Below are 20025 nucleotides of genomic sequence, written 5' to 3'. Positions count from 1 at the left end.
CTGTGAGTCATAATGTGGGTGCTGGGACTCAAACCCAGGTCTTCTGGAAAATCAGTATGTATTGCTGAGCCATCTCTTCAGCTCTCAGATCTACAGTTCAAAGTGTATGCATGCATGGAACAGTAAAAGAAAAAAAAAAAAAACAAAAACCTGAGAGTAGCAAGTTTTTTTTTGCTTGGGACTTTCTAGCTTAGTTTGGTTGGAAAATGGGAGAAACATTTCTTCTCAAAGTAGCTAATAGGAACAGGATGTTCCTGCATTTAAGATTTGTCTTTAATGAAAGCAAGCAAGCTCCTGCCATGTGGGAGATGCAGTATTCTTACTCAGAAAGTATCAAAGTGGGCAGTGGTTCTCATAAGTGATAATTTATTTGATCAGAAACAGGAGATAAACATCGTCCTCCAGAAAGGATGCTGTGTGTGCAGTATCCTATTATATATTAAGGTCTGAAAGTTATTGATACTTCATACACATAGTTCAGAGAGGTGCCAATAGTCACTAAATCTTTGAACTCAAGACTGAAAACTTCTTTTGAGTTAAGAGGATAGTTGATTAATCACTCTGCTAATTCAGGTTTCTACCACATTTCAGAGTGAGAATGTCGTTTTAAAAAGTTGCCTTTTAAGATATGAAAGAATCACCTCCAACTAGGCAATACCAGCTTGTAAAAATGAGGTTAAATTCTTATGTTCATCAGGGACTTAAAACACAGCAGCCTCCCATTTGTCTCCAACATTTGAGCCCTATTCCAGGGTCATTTCCACGTTTCCCACGTTCATTTAAACAGCTATCAAACCGCTCAGGATTTCTTTTTTCGTAAAAACTGATTGTAGAGCATCAAAAACGGGCCGGTGGGAGCCCAGAAATTAACCCGGTGGATACTGTTTCCAAGAGCCGAGGCTCCCGCAGGGAGGCTGCGAGAGTCTGAGCACAGCAGGATCGGCCCCCGCGCGCACCGGGACAGCCGCCGATGCTCTTTGTTAAAGAAACGAATACAAGCCGCGGCGGCGGGGAATGGTGGTGGTGGGGGAAGAGACCCGGGCGTTTGCATGCATAACTGCGCCTAAGAAAGACCATTAGCGAGCCGCTGCAAACGCAGGACATCCCGGGCACCGTGTCATTGGCTTTTGTGCCCTGGAAGGCGCGTGAGAGTGCCCTGCTCAGAGGCTCCCCTTTGTGTGAAAGTGTGCAGACCAGAAGCCTGCAGCTCCCGCTGGTTTCCCTTTTTTTTCCGCCCCCCAATTCGCGGACACTTGGAACAAGATACTCTTGCTCCACTCACACGCGCTCCTCCACCCTGGTCCCTAAGATCCCGGGACTTGAGTTACTTCTCGGCGGCGGACGGAGCGAGGAGCGACAAAGGCTGGGGCGGGCGGTCGCGGCTCCCCGGGACCCCCCCCCCCCGAAACGGGGGCCGCCCGCCGCGCTCCGCAGCTGCGCGCTGGGCCGCCCGCCCGCCCGCCCGCCGGCCACCGCGGGCACCAACCGCCGCGCAGCCCGGCCGTTGGGCGGTGGTAATTTCTGGGAACGGGGCGGGGTCCGCTGTGGACGAGCGGGGAGGCGGAGCGGGCGGCGCCCCCGGTCGCCGAGCGGGCGGGGCGGGGCGCCACGTGCGTCAGTGGCCGGGTGGGGCGGGCCGCGCGCTTCTGCCCGCCCTCCCGCCCGCCCGCCCGCCCGCCCGCGCCACCACCAGCCACCGAGCCCGGAGACGCGCGCGGGGTACTCTTGAACACCCGCGCCGACAAGAGTTTCATTTTCCAAACCCTCACTTCTCTAACGCCTGGTCCTAGTGCGGAGCGGTCGCTCGGAGACCTGGGGAGGGGAACCCCGAGTTGGGAAGGGGGGGATGAGGGGTGACAGCAGCGGGGACCCGAGAGTGGCCCGAGGGGTGCGCGTGTCGTCCCGGCCGGGCTGCAGGTGCACGCGCGCCCCTGCCGTCCCCACGCGCCCGTCCCGCGGCCGCAGCGCAGCGAGCGACGTGGGGCGGGGGGAGAGAGAGAAATGTGGGGAGAAGCCCCGGGGACGCGGAGCGGGACGAGTGGCGAGCGTCTGTCTCCACCTGAGCAGGCGGGTTCGGGCGAAGTTGGGCGCGGAGGAGAGGGCGGGATTCGAGAGCGCAGGAGGCGGGCTGCTGGGGGGCCCCGAGGGCGGCGGGGAGTATAAATAGCCGGCCCGGTTTGACAGGCGCTGCGGTGGTGACTGGCGGTGTCGCCTCCCCGGCGGCGCGCGGGGAGGGAGGAGCGCGCGGAGCGGCCGGGTGGGGGAGGCGGACTCCAGTGTCCTGGTGGCGGCGGCAGGAGGCCGAGGGGGAGGAGTCGAGGCGGGTGCGGAGGGCGGGGGCCGGCCGCAGCTTCCCCGCGCCGGGCCGTGTCGCCTCCGTCGCCTCGGCGGTTGGGGGGTCTGTGGGGCGGTGCGCGCGGTGGAGAGGTTGGGGGGGAGAAGTGGGTGCGCAGCGCGGGGCGGCGCAGCGCGGTTTTGTCTCGTCCTGGGGTGCGGAGCGGCTCGCGCGGTGGCCCGGGGAGGCCCCCTCGGCTTCCCGCAGGACGCCCGGCCAAACGGCGGCCGGCTGCGGCGTCTCGGCCCCGGTCTGTGGCCCTGAAGGGAAGGGCAAGGGCCACGGCGACGTGGAGGGAGAGCAGGTAAGAGCGCGGGGGACGGCCGAGGCCGGCGGGAGCGAGCCGGAGGGAGGGAGAGGGAGGGCGCGGCGACCCAGCCCGGCCGTCCCGAGTGTCGCCTCCTCCCGGGCGCCCCCGCCCCGCGCCTGTGTTGTTTGCTCCGGCGGCCGCGGAGGGGCTTTCCGGAGGCTTGGGGCGGTGACACCGGCGGGGCTGGGGGGCAGGGCGGGAGCCCGCACCGGAGCGGCCCGGGGCAACGGTCGTGGCGCCCAGGGACCGCGCGCGGCGCGCGCTGTTTACCTCGCGGCGCCAGTCCTCGCAGGGCGGCCGGGCTGCGGGGGAAGCGCGTCCCGGGCGGCAGTTTCCGTCGCCGTCGGGCCTGCTCACCGCCGCCCGGGCGGGCGGGCGGGCGGGCGGGCACGACAGGTTGTACCCCGCTGTTCTTTTATTCTCACTCTCCGCGGCCGCCGCCGCCTGGTCCCCCCGGGGAGCGGGGCTGCGATCGCAATCTGTGTTTGCAACAAAACAACAACAACAACAACAAACCTCGGGGCTCTTCGGAGCTCCCTGCTCCGGTGCCCGCCTCCCGGGTCCCCTGCCCGCGGAGCTGGCCCGGGGGTGGGGGGCACCTCGCCGCGAGTGTCGTGGGCGCTCCGCGCGCCTCGGTACCCACTCTGCCCCGGCGGCGCTCCGCGCGCGCGCGGCGGCCGGACCGGCTCAAGGCTCCAGTGGGACATTTTCACTCTGTCAGCAGAGGACAGAAGAATAACCCACGGGGCCGAGAGTCAGCCCCAGTGCAGTTTCCGATGCCCCTCGTGGGCCAACTTGCCGGGCTGTCCGCAGAGGAGCCACGTTCCGAACAGAACAGCTTTTCTTTAAGTTCGTAGTAGTCTAGCAAGTGAGAGTAAGATGGGGGCCGCGTCACTGTGACCCTGGGACATCTTTCCCGTGTTGATGACACCACTCTGTGGTTTCTGTTTTAATCGGGCAGTGAGAAACTGTATTTGAGACCGCTCCTTTGATCTTTAGATTTTTTTTTTTCTTTTGCTTTTCTTTTTCTCCGAGTTTCTTTAAGATGGGCAAATTACTCACTTTCTCTAAGTGCCAGGATCGGAACAATGTCCGTCCGGACCTTACTGAGATAAGATTGTATGGGTTACAGTTTCTTCAGAGAGTTGAATGACTTCATGTGAGACTGGGAACTGTTGGATTTCATGTTTAATGGGATTTAGGAATAAGGCTTATAGAATGCAGTGCAGTTTACAGAGTTCATTCATGTGGCTGTAGTTGATACATCCAGTAAATACGAGAAGTAGAAATGTGAAGTGTCTTCAACACTTAAAATTTCAGTATTTAATGTTACCTCTTCCTCCTCCCCGTCTCCCCGAGTCAGGACAGGGCCTGTCTGTAGCCTTGGTAGTTTGTGAATTTGCGCTGTAGACCAGGCTGGCCTCAAACTCACAGAGATCCGCTTGCCTCTGCCTCCTAAGTGCTGGGAGTAAAGGCGTGCAATGTTATCTAATTTTAAACTTGATTACTTTGATTAATCATTGTACTTAGAGGGCATAAATAGTTACAGAATACCTAGAGTATGTTTGGAAAGAATTTGAAACTTTGGGGTTTTTCTGTCCTAAGTCTCTTCAGTGGTTGTGATGGGCCTACCGAATCAGGGTTGATGGTTTTGCCTGTTCACAGGGTGTGTGTGTGTGTGTGTGTGTGTGTGTGTGTGTGTGTGTGAATGGGTCGGGGTGGGGAGAGGTAGAAGCGTTATTGAAATACTAACCACATACCATTTAGTTGATTATAAATGTACAAGTTCAGTGGAATTTTTAAGGTATATTCAGAGTTGCACAATTACTGTACTCAAATTTAAAGTATGTTCTTTACCCCTAAAAAAACCATATGGGTCATCAATGTAGCCCCGTGGTATAGTGTTTGCTTTGCATGGGGAGGCCCCCCATGGAGTTCGATCCCCAGTAACACCATCAAGAATCAACCGACCAACTATCACAAGCATTAGCAGTCACTCATTTTCGCCCCCATCCTTCTGGCCTTAGGTAACCACTCATCTACTTTGTATCTCTGTGCGTTTGTCAGTACTTCATGCAAGTACACAGTACAGAATGTAAGCTTGTGACTGGCTCTTCCACACAGCATAACTTTTTTAAAATGTGTGCATGTCATAGCCTGTGTCAGTGCTTTTTGTTGTTATTTTGCTGAGTAATGCTCCTTTGCATGGATACACTTGCTTTTATTTATCCATTCATCAGTTGATAGGTACTCGAGTTTCCATTTCTTGGCTATTATGAGTGATATTTTTGTGCAAGCTTTTGTGTGGACTTGCTTTCATTTCTCCTTGGAGTGGTATTTTTAAGGAAATCAGTCTTTTGGCTCAATATCAAAAATAATTCATCCACTTTGAGTGTATAATCCAGTATTTCTCCCCCCCCCAGTATTTCTTAATAAATGTATAGGATTGAGAATATCCTAGGCTTTCTTTAGAATAAGTTTTTATGCCCACCCCCAATATTTTCTGCAGCCTGTTTATGGTTAGTCTTCAGTCCCCAAAGTCCCCAGCCCTACCTCGGCAGCCAGTCTGTTCTTTCCCCCATATTTGCTTCCTCTGGCCATTTTGCATAATGGAATCAATCCTGTGTATGTACTTAGGTCTGACATCTTTCTCTTAGCACACTTTTGAGACTGTTCTAAACTGAAGCATGTCTGAGGACTTTATTCATTTTATTGCTAATAAGTACTATATATTTTATGGATAGACCATGTCTGTCAGTTGACCATTGATAGGTATCTGGACTGTTTCCAGTTTCAGACTATTTAAAAGGATACACCTTGCATGTTTGATTACAGGTCCTTCTGTGGATGTTTGGTTTCCTTTTTATGAGTACACACAAGGGAATAGAATTACTGTGTCTTGTTTACCTTTCAGAGAAACTTCCAAATTGTTTCTCAAAGTGGCAGTGCCATGTTGCAGGCTCATCAGTCATGTCCGTGAGAAGTCTAGTTCTCTTTAGGTCCTGTCAGCATGTTATTGTTATTACTATTATTATTATTATTATTTTCGAGACAGGGTTTCTCTGTGTAGCTTTGGAGCCTGTCCTGGAACTCACTCTATAGACCAGGCTGGCCTCGAACTCACAGAGATCCACCTGCCTCTGCTGGGATTAAAGGCATGTACCACCACCTGGCTCAACACTTTTTTTTTTTTAATTTTTTATTTTATTTTATGTGCATTGGTGTTTTGCTATGTGTCGGGTCCCCAGGAACTAGAGTTACAGACAGGTATGAGCTGCCATGTGTTTGCTGGGAATTGACCAGGGTCCTCTGGAAGAGCAGTCAGTGCTCTTAACCGCTGAGCCACCTCTCCAGCCTCCTGTCAGCACTTATTACTGTCTGTCCTTTTCAGTTAAATGAGTATGACATGGTCATGTTAGTGTATATGAAGTGGCTAACTCATTGAAGTTTTGAGTTTTCCTTATGATTCCTTTCTTTTTTAAAAATAATTTTATTTAACTTTATTTTATGTGCATTGGTGTGAAGGTGTCAGATCTCCTAGAACTGAAGTAACAGACAGTTAGTTGTGAGCTGCCATGTGGGTGCTGGGACTTGAACCTGGTCCTCTGGAAGAGCAGCCAGTGCTCTTAACCGCTGAGCCATCTCTCCAGCCCATTATTTTCTTTTCATGTAGTCAGTAACCATAATTGTCCTCTACTGTCTTTCTTTCTCATGGTATTAACATGCACTCGGCCACCAAGTTATGTTTACAGCTCATTCATACATCCACTTCATTTATTTATTTATTTATTTGTTCATTTATCCATCCATCCACGTATGGATGTGCTCATCTATTTATTTACTCACTCACCCATTTATTTATTTGTTTGTTTACTTATTTATTTATTTAGAGACAGGGAGTTTCTCTGTGTAGCCCTGGCTGTCCTGGAACTCACTCTGTAGGCCAGGCTGGCCTCTAACAGAGATCCGACTGCCGTTGCCTCCTGAGTGCTGGGATTAAAGATGTGTGCCACCACCACCCGGCCCATTTTTATATTTTTTATAAATAATTTTAGGGCTGTCTGCATCTGAAGGCCACTTGAGTTTTGGTAGAGATTGTTTTGAATCTACATCAATTTGGGGAGAATTCCTATCTTATCACATTGAACGTGAGAATTTCATTTACTGATTTAAAGTATTCACTTAGAATTTTAAGTTCTTCAGTGAATAAACTCTAAATTTTAAAAAAGAAGCTGTAAGCTGGGCAGTGGTAGCACACACCTTTACTTCCAGCACTCAGGAGGCAGAAACAGGCCGATGTCTTGAGTTCGAGGCCAGCCTAGTCTACAGAGTGAGTTCCAGGACAGCTAGGACTACATAGGCTTCCCTGTCTCAAAAAACCGGGGGGTGGGGGTGGGGAGCTGTATTTAAGTGTGTAATATAGTATTGTTTACTGTGGTCAAAATGTGTCACAGCAGATCTAAATTTGTTCATTTTGTACAGCTGAAACTTTATGTCCATTGATGTTAGTTAGGCATCGCTCTCTTAAGCCATCCTGGCGACCCCTGTTCTCTGGGTTTGGCTATGTTAGGTAACTCATGTGAGTGTACTTACCTTCCTGTGTCTGCCGCCTTATTTCACTTAGCATAATGTTCTTAAGGTTCATCCGTGTTGCAAATAGCAGAATTTGCTTATTTTTAAAGACTCAGTAGTATTACATACACACACACACACACACACACACACACACACCAAATTTATACCTCTTTCTTTTTCAGTTTATTTTCTGAGTATTTTATTCTTTTTGATGATACTGTGAATGGAATTGTCTTAATTTTTTTCTTTACGTTTGTTTCTTTGTTCAGTGTGTATGCACATGCCATGATATTCTGTATGTGTGGAGGCCAGAGGACAGCTTTTGGGAGTCAGTTCTCTCCTTGTCCCATGTGGGTGCTAGGGATGGAACAAGGGGAGTCAGGTTTGGAAGCCAGCCCCTTTACCCTTGAGCCGTCTTGTGGGTCCGTGGGTGCAGTTGTTTTTAAAATGTTGTGCCGGTTTTGTTGCTGGTGTAGAGAAGCTGCATTGATTTATTTGCAGATTGGCCATGTATACTTTTCTCTCTCAAATAATTATTCTTCCAGTGTTTTGGGTGAGCTCTGCAGTATTTTTCACATCCAGTACCATAACCTGTGAGTGAAGGTAGCTTTGTGTTGTACTAATCAGAATACATTTCTCTCATGTTCCCTCTTTTCTTTCCTTCTTTTGGGTAGAACCACCAAGGAAGCACAAGGCTGATTAGAAGGGGGCAGGAGCCTGCATGGCAGGAGGAAAGAGTCGGGTGAGCCTTTCTGTCACTGGGCACAGTGCTGGCTGTCGCTGTTTTTGTAGCTGGTGCCCATCTGTTGGGTTGTTTTTAAACGTGCATGGGCATTGGACCCGTTCATGGATCTTTCCGTGTCATTTGGCATCCGTAGCTGTGACAGTTTACCTGGGACTGCCCTTGTTTAGCGTTGAAAGTCCTACATCTTGGGCCGTCCTTCAGTCCTACACAGATAAGTGTGATTGGCCACGATAAGATAATACGGTTTGTCCTTTATTCCAGTAATATACTGTGTCATGTCACTTGACATTTCAGGTGTGAAGCAGATTCCCAGGGTAAATCTCTCTTGGTCAATGCAGACAATTATATGTTGCTGGATTTTGATTTGGTGATATTTGACTTATTTTTATGTCTGTGTTTATCAGGGATATTGGCTTATATTTCTTTTCTTGTTAGATATATTTTTTGTTACTTTTATTATTATATATATTTTGATTTAATTTTAGCCAAAAGGAGAAGTGATGTCCCCTTTGGTTTAGTTCTAGAGTAACTCTAACCTTGAGGGATGTGTTGAGTATTTCTGCCTCTTGTTTTCTGTGAGGGTTTGTGAAGGATTGGTATTATTCTTAGAATACATTTGATAAACTGTATCAGTGAAGGCGCCTGGCCTGGGTTTTTCTCTTTGGGAATTAACTAATTTGAGGACTGGTCTTACAGTTCATCATGGAGGAAAGCCAAAGCAGGAGCCTGAAGCAGAAATCATAGAGGAATGCTGCTTACAGGCCCGTTCTCTGGCTGTCTCCTGGCTAGCGCCGTTGTTACTATTATTTTCTCTTTTAATCCTCCCCACTCTGTGTTGTTGTCCACTCCCCACCCCGCCGCGTGTGAGTGCTCTGGAGCTGGTGTTAACAGGCAGTCATAAGCCACTTGCCATAGGTGCTGGGGACTGAACTCAGGTCCTCCACAGGAGACCCCGCACCCCCTACCCCACACCCCCCCGACACACACGTGCATCTCTGGCTGTCTTATAATTCACTCGGTAGATCAGCTGGCCTGGGAATGAGAGTGCCTCTGCCTCCTGAGTGCTGGCATTAAAGGTGCGTACCACCACTGCCCGGCAAGAACAGTTTTGACTCTTAACTGCTTTGCTATCGCTAGCCCCTTGATAGCTTTTTTTTTTTTTTTTTTTTCCGAGACAGGGTTTCTCTGTGTAGTCTTGGCTATCCTGGAACTCTCTCTGTAGACCAATGGTCACGAACTCATTAGAATTGTCCTGCCTGGCTCTAGATAGTTTTTTTAATGCTCTCTAGAACTACCTGCATGAGAAATTGTTTCACCCCCAGTGGGCGGTGAATATGTATGTATGTATGTATGTATGTATGTATGTATGTGTGTGTGTATATATATATATCTGTGCATGTGTAGGTGCGCCTCTGCTGCAGAGCCCATGTGACAGGACAGTCTCCTTTAGACCTAACGGACTTCCCAGCGCGCTGTTGGAACTCCCTTTTCCTATGTTGTTTGTTTTCTTTTTTTAAAGGTAGGTTCTCCAGACTGTCCCGTTGCTCACCGTGTAGTCCAGGCTGGCTTTGAGTTCAGCACATCCTCCTGCCTCAATGTGCTGAGTGCTGACACTTCAAGTATGTGCCACCATATGCAGCAGTATAATCTTTAATTTATTATAATCTATTTTTTAAAGATTTATTTATTATGAACACAGAAGAGGGCACCAGATCTCATTACAGATGGTTGTGAGCCACCATGTGGGTGCTGGGAATTGAACTCAGGACCTCTGGAAGAGCAGTCAATGCTCTTAACCTCTGAGCCATCTCTCCAGCCCCCTATTATAATCTATTTTAGATCAAGAACAACTTCAGAGATTAGAGAGATGGCTCAGAGGTTACGAGCATTGGCTGCTCTTCCAGAGATCCTGAGTTCAATTCCCAGCAACCACATAGTGGTTCACAACCATCTGTAGTGAGATCTGGTGCCCTCTTCTGGCCATGCAAGCATACGTGCAGGCAGAACACTGTGTACACAATAAATAAATAAATCTTAAACAAACAAACAAACAAACAAAAAGAACGACTGACTTCATTGTGACATAGAAACTTGGCTTCAGTCTGGATGTTAGCAGTCGTGGTGTCCAGTAGTACAACTTCTGTGTTTATTTTCCCTCTGCTGTCTGGAGATGGGACCGAGCTGGGGGCACTGAGCTGGGGGCACCGAGCTGGGGGGCTCGTGTTAGTTGCGGGTGATGCTCAAGCTCCTCCTCCTGCGCAGCTGAGCCTCCAGTCGGCCGGCACCAGCTCCGACCTCCTCCTCAGGACTTCTGCTTTCTCTTTTCAGTTGTGTGTCCTCTCAGAGAGCATTTGGTACTTACTGCATGTTGATTTCTTTGTGTTGCTTTATATCTGTTTGTACGCATGCCTGTTCATGGACTTGAGTTGTTCAGCTGGAAGAAATTTCTTTTCTTCTCTCTCTGTCTCTGTCTCTCTGTCTCTGTCTCTATTTTTGAGACAAGCTTTCTCTGTATAGCTCTGGCTGTCCTGGAACTTGCTCTGTAGACCAGGCTGGCCTCAAAGTCACAGAGATCTGCCTGCCTTTGCCTCCTGAGTGCTGGGATTAAAGTCATGCGCCACCACCGCCTGGCATGAATTTTTAATTTTAGTGTACTGCTTTTCAATGTCATAATTTTCATTTGGTGCATTTTTATAACTTGAGTACCTCTATTGAGATTGTCTAATATTGATGCATAGCCATCTTACTCTGCTTTGACTGTTTAAATGTAGGTGTTATTTATTTGGAAATGAGACTGAATTTTCTTTTCTTCTTTTTTGTTTTTGAGACTGGGTTTCTCTGTGTATATCTGCCTGTCCCAGATGTAGCTCTGTGGGTCAGGCTGGGCTCAAACTCAAGAGATCCACCTGCCTCTGCACCCTGAATGCTGGGATTAAAGCGCCATCACTGCCTGGCTCATGTGACAGTTTTAAACAGTTTTCAACTTTTATATAATTACTAATGGTTGTTAATAGATAGGAGCAGCCTATATATTTGAAACATTAGCTAGAGCTTTAGTTGCATTTCTTTATTTTGATTGATGTGGAGGCCAAAGAACAACTTGCAGGAATTGCTTCTCTCTTTCTACTGTGCAGTTCCTGGAGATTGAACTCAGTAAGCCAGGCTTGGCAGCCAGCTTCTACCCGCTGAGACATGTCCTTGGTCCTAAGAATCAGTATAGATTTAAAAGATTTATCAGGGACCTGGAGAGATGGCTCAGCTGTTAAGAGCGTTTGTGGCTCTGAAATGGACCCAGGTTTAGTTCTCAGCATCCACACGATGCCTCAGAGTCATTCTTAACTCTAAGGGATCTGATGACCTCTTTTGACCTCTGTGGGCACCAGGCATTCATGTATGTGGTGCACAAACATCATTCAGGCAAAACACTCTCACACATAAAATAAATTAAGAAAATCCAAACAAGAAGATAGGTCATTTTGCAATCTCATCAGTCTTTGAACTGGAAGTGAGTATAGCTAGTTACTTCCTGCGGTTGCCCAGTCCCCTGTGGAAGGTAGACACAACAAAACCAAAGGAATAGTAAGACTGGAGGAGCTCAGGAGCACAGAGTGAGTGGGCGTGGTTCCCAGTGTCAGATCTTCCCAGCCTTCGCTGTGGCTGCTGCAGAGGACCCAGCACCCACATGGGGCAGGGCTGGTGGGGGTCGGGGTCCATCACCCCCTTCTCGGCTCAGATATCTGCTCGTGGCACATACACATAACTAATAAAAAATAAAACAAACCTTAAACAAAATAGCATTTTAAGTTTTTTGGGAGACACAGTAGACAGAGTAACTGCTATTTTACTGTTCTCGTGGGTCTTATATTTTTGAAGGGGAGACAGACATTAAACATTCAAACAAGGTCATTTTAGAGAGTGATAAATAGCGAATGAATATAACAGGGTACTATGATTTTAAATAGGGGATGATAAGAGGGCTGTGTGCAAATGAAATGTGATTGGGGGCGGGGTGTTGGGAGAAGGTTGGAAGGGGAGGAATGTCTCTGAAGGAATATTGTCCATCCTGTTGACAACATGGAAGGGACTGGACTGCTAGGCTGGGGAGCAAGAGCTCCTAGGACCAGTGCTTGTAGTGTATTGTGTGAGTGCCCGGGTTCCTGGATCAGCCAGCCCAGGTAGGAGAGAAGTGTGAGGTCAGAGGTCAGCCGGCTGGAGGAGGAAGATCTTGGAAGCACACACTAGGAACATTCGTTTGTTTCTTTTTTCCAAGTGGGGAGAAAGCCACAGGAAAAGTAGTGTAGCAACTTTCATTCCAGGCTAGAGAATTAATTTACAGCAGAGTTTTCCCCCTTTTCTTTTTAATAGAGGGTGGGTAAATGTTATATACACTTCATGTAAATGGTGTTTGGTCGTATAGGGAATAACAGGAAAAATAAGTTTTCCCCTGGAAATTTCTTCCTTGAAGTTTATCCAAACAACGAATACCACTATGTATAAAACTTTAGTTTTGCTGGGTGATGGTGGCCTTTAATCCCAGCACTCAGGAGACAGAGTCAGACAAACCTGAGTTCTAGGTCAGCCTGGTCTACGGAGTGAATTCCAGGACAGTCAGGGTTACAGAGAGACCCTGTCTAGAAAAAACCAAAACAAACGAACCAGTGCAAACCTTTTAATACAGTCACGTTACCAGGTGCCTTCTCCACCATTTTTCTGACTCTTGCCTCCCTGCCCCAGACAGAGTGAGCGTGTGTGGAAGGCTGGGAGGCTGAGAGCCACAGAGCAGTGTCATCTTGGGCTCTGATGGCAATGCTGGCTGCCGTGTCCCCTTGTCTGTGTGCTCATTAAGTCTTTAAAGTAAGCAACAGGGCTGTAGTGGTTAGAAATAAAAAGACACTTCTGTAATTTTCCTACGTATTTTCTATACAGCCCCAGGATTTTGGGCCCTCGTTTTTGGTTTTTTTTTTTTTTTTTTTTTGTATCGTTGTTTCTTTTTGCATGTAATTGATTTTTCTTTTTTAGTAGAGTCTTTAAATTTCTTACTTCCTGTTATATATCCTGTAGCTATTTTCTTTGTGTTTGCTATTGGAATTAAATTTACTAACCTGCAGTAACACTGTTTGAACACTGATTTGAATTTTGGCAGTGTGATTTTTTTTAGTAATATAAAAACTCTACTTCTCCAGGGCTGGAGGGATGGCTCAGCTGTTAAGAGCACTGGCTGTTCCTCCAAAGGACCGGGTTCAATTCCCAGCACCCACATGGCAGCTCACACCGGTCTGTAACTCCAAGATCTGACACCCTCACCCAGACATGGATGCAGTCAAAACACCAATGTACATAAAATAAAAACAAAACAAAACCCCAAACCCTCTCCTTCTGGGCTGGTGATACAGCTAGCTCAGTGGTAGACTTGCCTTGTGCATAGAGCCCTGTGCTCAGTCTCCAACAGCAGAAAAACAAAAACTCCTTTATGACCCTCCATCTCTCTGTTTGATGTCCTCAGACTGTGCCTTCATGCATGTGTGCCCCCAAAACAAACTACTGTTGAAAATGAATTTTCTCATTAAATAAAAAAGAAAACCTGTAGTTAAATGAAATTTATATTAATATGTTGGCTTTTAGAAAACAATGTCTTGAACAAGTTTGTTAGTTCCTTAAAGCACACAGAAAAACAAAAGCGAATAAAAACCATTTCCAGCTGCATTTCACGCTGCCCAGGCTCTGCTCTCTGTGCTCTGCCCTGACTTCTTCACGGAGGTCCAGGACCCTCCTCTATCTGGTTGGCTCATTGGAGCAGTTCCTGAAGTGGGGCCCCGCTTACCAGTGATGAACTGTTGGGCTGGCTGGTCTGACGATGTCTTCACACCTCTGCCTCTGAAGGACAGCCCTGAAGAATACAGGGTTCTTTGTTGACAGCGTATTTTCTTTTAGTTCTTTGAGTATATATGTCAGAATTCTAACCACAAAATCTGATGACATATTTCCTGGTAATCTCTTGAGGATCCCTCATGTGTGACAAATCATTTCTCTTGTATCCAAGTTTCCTTGTCCTTAATTTTTAAAGGTTTATTATTTTTTTATTTTTCTTTTTTTTTCCGAGACAGGGTTTCACTGTGTAGTTCTGGCTGTCTTGGAACACACTTTTGTAGATCAGGCTGGCCTTGAACTCACAGAAATCCGCCTGCCTCTGCCTCCCGAGTGCTGGGATTAAAGGCGTGTACCACCAGCCAGGCTAGGGTTTATCATTTTTATGTTTAAATGTATAAATGCCAGAAGATGACATTACACCTTCTTGTGAGTTGCCATGGAGGTGATGGTCCTATACAGTTCTCACCCTCTGAGCCATCTTTCCAGCCCTGTCCATAGTTTGTTTGTTTGTTTTACATTAGCAACAGTTTAATAACCAACTCAGAAGCACCCTGAAAACTTAGGAACTGGCTCTTGCCAGTGTGGTCTGGAGTCAAGATACTAAGTTCTTTGACACTCTGAGCAAAATGTGGTTCTCCTCATCACACATCTTGTATTTCTACTTCCTCTCCTGAGACAGAACTCTTTTTTTTTGTGGGGGTGGGGGATGGGACTCCCTTTCTGTATTTTCTTTTCCCATAGTTTTAAAAGGATGATTATTAGATTGTGTGTCATTGTGTGGGTCTTGTTGAGTTCAGTTGACTTGGGGTTCATTGACTTTATTGAAATTTTTTTTTTCTCTCTATCTGAGAAACAGTCCAAGCTACATAGACCAGGCTGGCTCCTGGATGCTGGGATTAGAGGCATGGGCCACTGCAGAGTGGTGGTAGCCCACTCCTTTAATCCCAGCACTCGTAGGCAGAGGTAGGCAGATGTCAGAGTTCTAGGCCAGCCTGGTCTAAGAGCAAGTTTCAGGACAACCAAGGCTACACAGAGAAACCCTGTCTTCCAAAATCAAAACCAAAAAAAAAAAAAAAAAAAAAAAAAGTGCCACCATACCCACCCTTTTTTTAAAAAAAAAAATTCTTTATTTCCTGTCTGTCTGTCTGTCTGTCTGTCTATCTATCTATCTATCTATCTATCTATGGTAGAGTATGAGTAGTATGTTACATCTACAGTATGGTCCTGGCTGGCTTCAAACTCAGAGATCTGCCTGCTTCTGGCTGGACCTTAGGAGTCAAGGTATACACAAGCACACCGAGCCTTAGGTGTTTTGTTTTTTTTTTAAATAATTCATCCCACTTTATCTATCTATTTATTTATTTTATGTGTGTAGGTGTTTTGCCTGCATGTATGTGTCTGTATGAGGGTGTCAGATCTTGGAGTTACAGACAGTTGTTAGCTGTCATGTGGGTGCTGGGATTTGAACTTAGGTGCTCTAGAAGAGCAGTCAGTGCTTTTAACAGCTGAGCCATCTGTCCAGTTCCCTAGTTTTATTTTTTTTAATTTTATTTACTTCTTAAGGAGGATGTCTTAGTTAGGGTTTCTATTGCTGTGATGAAACACCATGAAAAAGCAATTGGGGAGGGAAAGGAAGTCAGGACAGGAACCTGGAAGCAGGAGCTGATGCAGAGACATGAATGGGTGCTGCTTACTGGCTTGCTTCGCCTGCTTTTTTTTTCTTCCGGTTTTTCGAGACAGGGTTTCTCTGTGTAGCTTTGCTCCTTTCGTGGAACTCACTCTGTAGCCCAGGTCTCGAACTCACAGAGATCCACCCGCCTCTGCCTCCCGAGTGCTAGGATTAAAGGCGTGCGGGCCACCACCTCACCTCCCTGGCCTCAGCTTGCTTTCTTACAGAGCCCAGGACCACCTCTCCTGGGTGGCCACACCCACAATGGGCGGGGCCTTCCCACACCAGTCACTCATTAAGGAAATTCTCTACAGGCCGGCCCAGATCTTAGGCATTTTCTCGGTTGAGGCTTGTGCCTCTCCAGTGACGCTAGCTTGTGTCAAGTTGACATAAAACTAGTCAGCACAAGGAGCTGCACTGCCAACACGCTCTGAGAACCTTTGGGTTGGGGCTTCAGAGACAACCGGTTAAGCAGTGGAGAGTTGTTTCTGGACGACCTGTGTTTGACGCCTACACACGTGTGATGCCTCACATGTGCCTTCTTTAACTCCAGTTTCGGGGGAGGCACTCTCCCTCCCTTTTTATTAATAATAATAATAGCCTTTTGGTTGATTGTAATATACTCCATAATATGGAGCATAGACTGTGGTGTGTATGTTGGATATGACCTTGATTAATTGTCATTTAGTGGTAACTTAAAGTTGTAGCACTGATTTAAAAAAGTTTCTGATTCCTTAGTCATCTAGAAATAGTGATTTTATATTTGCATAAATATGTGCCATTATCATTTGGAGATGATTTGTGTTATTATTTACTGTCTGAGTCATATCTATTTAGGGCAAAGTGTTTTAACACTTTCTCTTTTCCTTTCCACTAGTAGTTCCAGAGAACTGCTGGTTTAGACTTTAGCTCTTGACGAGTTGTGAAAACAGTGAAGGATGCTTAGACTACCTAACATTCAAATTGTAAGTAAAGTTTATTTCTGTTTTTTATGTTTGGAAAACAGATTTTAGAAATAGTAACAGGGATCTTTAATGTGATGGCATTGTGGATTTTCTTCAATTTTCTTTTTTAAATTTATTTATTTATTATGTGTACACTACTATTCTGACTGCATGTACATCTGCATGCAGAAGAGGGTACCTGGTCTCATCACAGATGGTTGTGAGCCATTATGTTGGTGCTGGGAACTGAATCAGAACCTCTGGAAGAGCAGCCAGTTCTCTTAACCTCTAAGCCATCTCTCCAGCCCCTTTAATATTCTTAAGATGTAAACATTTCTTATTTAACTTTCTGTCTAAGGTGCAAAGTCCTGGAGAGATAGTCCAGTGGCTAAGAGCACTTGCTGCTCTGTCATAAGACCTGGGTTCAGTTCTTAGAACCCACATCTGGCCTCTGGCAGCCTGTACTCCAGTTCCAGGGGATCTGCCTCCCTCTTCTGGCCTCTGCATGCATTTGCACATACATGGTACTCATACACATTCTCAGGCGCACATACATGCACATTAAATCATAAACAAATATGTGTAAGATGAAGTTTCTACTTTTTTTTTTCAGGTACTTCTTTTTTTTTTTTTTTTTTTTTTTTTTAAAGTTTTTCGAGACAGGGTTTCTCTGTGTAGTTTTGGTGCCTGTCCTGGATCTCACTCTGTAGACCAGGCTGGCCTCGAACTCACAGAGATCTGCCTGGCTCTGCCTCCTGAGTGCTGGGATTAAAGGTGTACGCCACCACCACCCTGCTCAGGTACTTCATTTTATAGTAAATCTTTACAGGAATTCCTTATTATTTATTCCTATTCAGTATGAGGCAATAGCCAAAGTTAGCATGAGCATAAGATTAATGGAATAATTTATTAGAAGTATAGATTTCCAGCTGGAGAGATGACTCAGTGGTTAAAAGCACAGGCTGCTCTTTCAGAGGACCCAGGTTCAATTCTCAGCGCCTACATGGCAGCTCAGAATTGTCTATAATTCCTGTTCCAGGAGATCTGACACTCTCACACAGACATACATGCAGGCAAAACACCAATGTACACGAAGTACAAATAAAGAACAGATTTCTTTAAATCTGTTTAAATTTTCTGCATTGTTTAATTTTGACAAAAAAAATCTTGTCAGAAAGATTTATATTTTCTCTATATGGAAAACATAATACAAAATCAAATTAAAAGTAACTTAAGGGAGCCGGGCAGTGATGGTGCACGCCTTTAATCCCAGCACTCAGGAGGCAGAGCCAGGAGGATGTCTTTGAGTTCGAGGCCAGCCTGGTCTACAGAGTGAGATCTAGGACAGGCCCCAAAACTATACAGAGAAACCCTGTCTCGAAACAAACAAACAAACAAACAAAAACTTAAGGACTAAATCCAGATAAGACACATTTTGATATTCATCTCTATAAGAAGAGAGAGGGGTTGGAGAGATGGCTCAGTGGTTAAGAGCATTGGCTTCTCTTCCAAAGGACCCCGGTTCAATTCCCAGCACCCACACGGCAGCTCACAACTGTGTGTAGCTCTAGTTCCAGGGATTCTGACACCTCACACAGACATACATGCAGGCTAAACACTAATACACATAAAATAAAAATAAATACATTTTAAGAAAGGAGGAGGAGAAGGAGGAGGAGGAGGAGGAGGAGGAGGAGGAGGAGGAGGAGGAGGAAAAGACTTAAGAAGCCCCTCTAGGGAGATGACTCTGTCTGTAAAAGCAGAAGCTGAGTAAGCCCAACAGTCCAAGTTTAGCCTCAGTGTGTTCAGTGCTTAAAAGAGTTTAAAAAGTCTCTTAGAAAAGACTCCTTTTGGGCTGGAGAGATGGCTCAGAGGGTTAAGAGCACTGGTTGCTCTTCCAGAGGTCCTGAGTTCAATTTCCAGCACCCATACGGTGGCTCACAACTGTCTGTAATGAGATCTGGTGCCCTCTTCTGGCCTGCAGGCATACATGCAGATAGAACACTGTATACATAATATAATAAATGTCTTAAAAAATTATGTGTGTGTGAGTATGTGGTGTGGTCACAGGTGTTAGCAGGAGGGAGAGAGCATTGCATCTGCCTCCCAGTGCTGGGATCAAAGGTGTGCACCACCACTGCCCGGCTGAACTCATCACTTTTAACCAATGAGCTCTATCTCCAACCCAGATTAAAATAAAAATTTGGCCAGGCAGTGGTGGTGTACATTAATCTCAGTACTCAGGTGGCAGGGGCAGGCAGATCTCTGATCTCAGTGAGTTTGAGACAGCCTAGTCTACAGAGAGAGTTCCAGCACAGCCAGGGCTATGCAGAGAAACCTTGTCTCAAAAAAACAAAACAACAACAAAATCTATAAAAAATACTCCAGGTATAATGTTGCATCTTTATAAAAGAAAGAAGTACTAACATTGTGTATAGGTGTTTTGCCTGCATGTATATCTGAGTACCATGTGTGTGCATGATGTGGAGGCCAGAGGACACTGGATCCCCTGGAACTATAGTTGTAGATGGTTATGAACTGTCATGTGGGTGCTGGGAACTGAACCTGAGTCCTACGGAAGAACAGCCAGTTCTCTTAAGTGCTGAGAAATCTCTCCAGTCCAAGGAAGTTTTAGCATTATGTCTTCTGTAATACAATATCCATATACAATAGCTTGGTATTGTTCAATAAGTTAATGAATTTGAATATTAAATTCTTAAGTAGAGTACTGTATTTACTTCCTTCTTTTGACACAGATGTAGAAGCCTGTATCCTTTTTAATTAAACAATGTTAAACATGAAATTGCTTTCTATCTTTCCTATGTATTTTTACCAATTCCAATTCTTCCTTTTTTCAGACCCTCTGGTTAATCATCTTTAGAAGACTGGACTTCTGGATGTCTAAATTACTCCATCGCTACTGAATTAAACCATGAAAATGAAACCTATAACTGGCCATCATCTGTGAGCCCTAATCACATTGACTCATAGCATTTGAAACTTGCTCAGGGAATAAGCAATGACATCGGCTGTGGTTGACAGTGGAGGTTCTGTTCTGGAGCTTTCCAGCAATGGAGTAGACAATCGAGAGGTTAGGCATTTGATATACTTCCTCTCTGCTTTGTTATAGAAATCAATACAGGAGTTAATCTTGAAATCAATGACAGAATCAGGTATTTGAGAGTAGAAACGGACAGTGCGTAAAATTGTACATGTATTTTCATGTAATTAGTGAGAGGGTGGGAAGGGTGCTCACCTGAATGGTGCAAGATGTGTCTGTTAGGATGAATTTGGAAAGAATGATGTTACATTAGTTTAGATAAAATTGAAGTTTCTGGCCGGGCGGTAGTGACACACGCCTTTAATCCTAGCATTTGGGAGGCAAAGGCAGGTGGATCTCTGTGACTTTGAGGCCAGGCTGGTCTACAGAGAGAGTTCCAGAACACCCAGGGTGGTTACACAAAGAAACCCTGTCTGGAAAAAAGACAAAAGGAAAAAAAAATAAGTTTCTGATAATATCCACTTTCTTAGGTCATGGAGAATGAGAAATATTTGTATCTAAATACCTAAATTGCAGTC

The 20025-nt window shown here is 46.1% G+C and overlaps 1 protein-coding gene across 16 annotated transcripts in view; it reads left to right on the top strand.

Annotated features, from left to right (window-relative positions):
• Positions 1-1963: 1963 nt before the first annotated feature.
• Elf2 (E74 like ETS transcription factor 2) overlaps positions 1964-20025 on the top strand; it is a 91066-nt gene continuing 73004 nt past the window's right edge. For 7 of the 16 annotated variants that reach the window (XM_042279030.2, XM_042279026.2, XM_042279031.2 and 4 more), the window contains exons 1-3: positions 2498-2639; positions 16380-16467; positions 19305-19537. Coding sequence is in view for 5 of the 16 variants with exons in the window: in XM_042279022.2 (XP_042134956.1) it covers positions 19466-19537 (72 nt within the window). In the remaining 11 variants the exon portion in view is untranslated. Of the gene's footprint in view, positions 2068-2410; positions 2640-16379; positions 16468-19304; positions 19538-20025 lie in introns of those variants that run through there. The other 9 variants (XM_076574050.1, XM_076574052.1, XM_076574049.1 and 6 more) reach the window with 5 other exon arrangements.

The sequence above is a fragment of the Peromyscus maniculatus genome, chromosome 6, assembly GCF_049852395.1.
Source record: "Peromyscus maniculatus bairdii isolate BWxNUB_F1_BW_parent chromosome 6, HU_Pman_BW_mat_3.1, whole genome shotgun sequence".
NCBI classification, from domain to species: Eukaryota; Metazoa; Chordata; class Mammalia; order Rodentia; family Cricetidae; genus Peromyscus; species Peromyscus maniculatus.
This window is presented reverse-complemented; position numbering and strand designations above follow the sequence as displayed.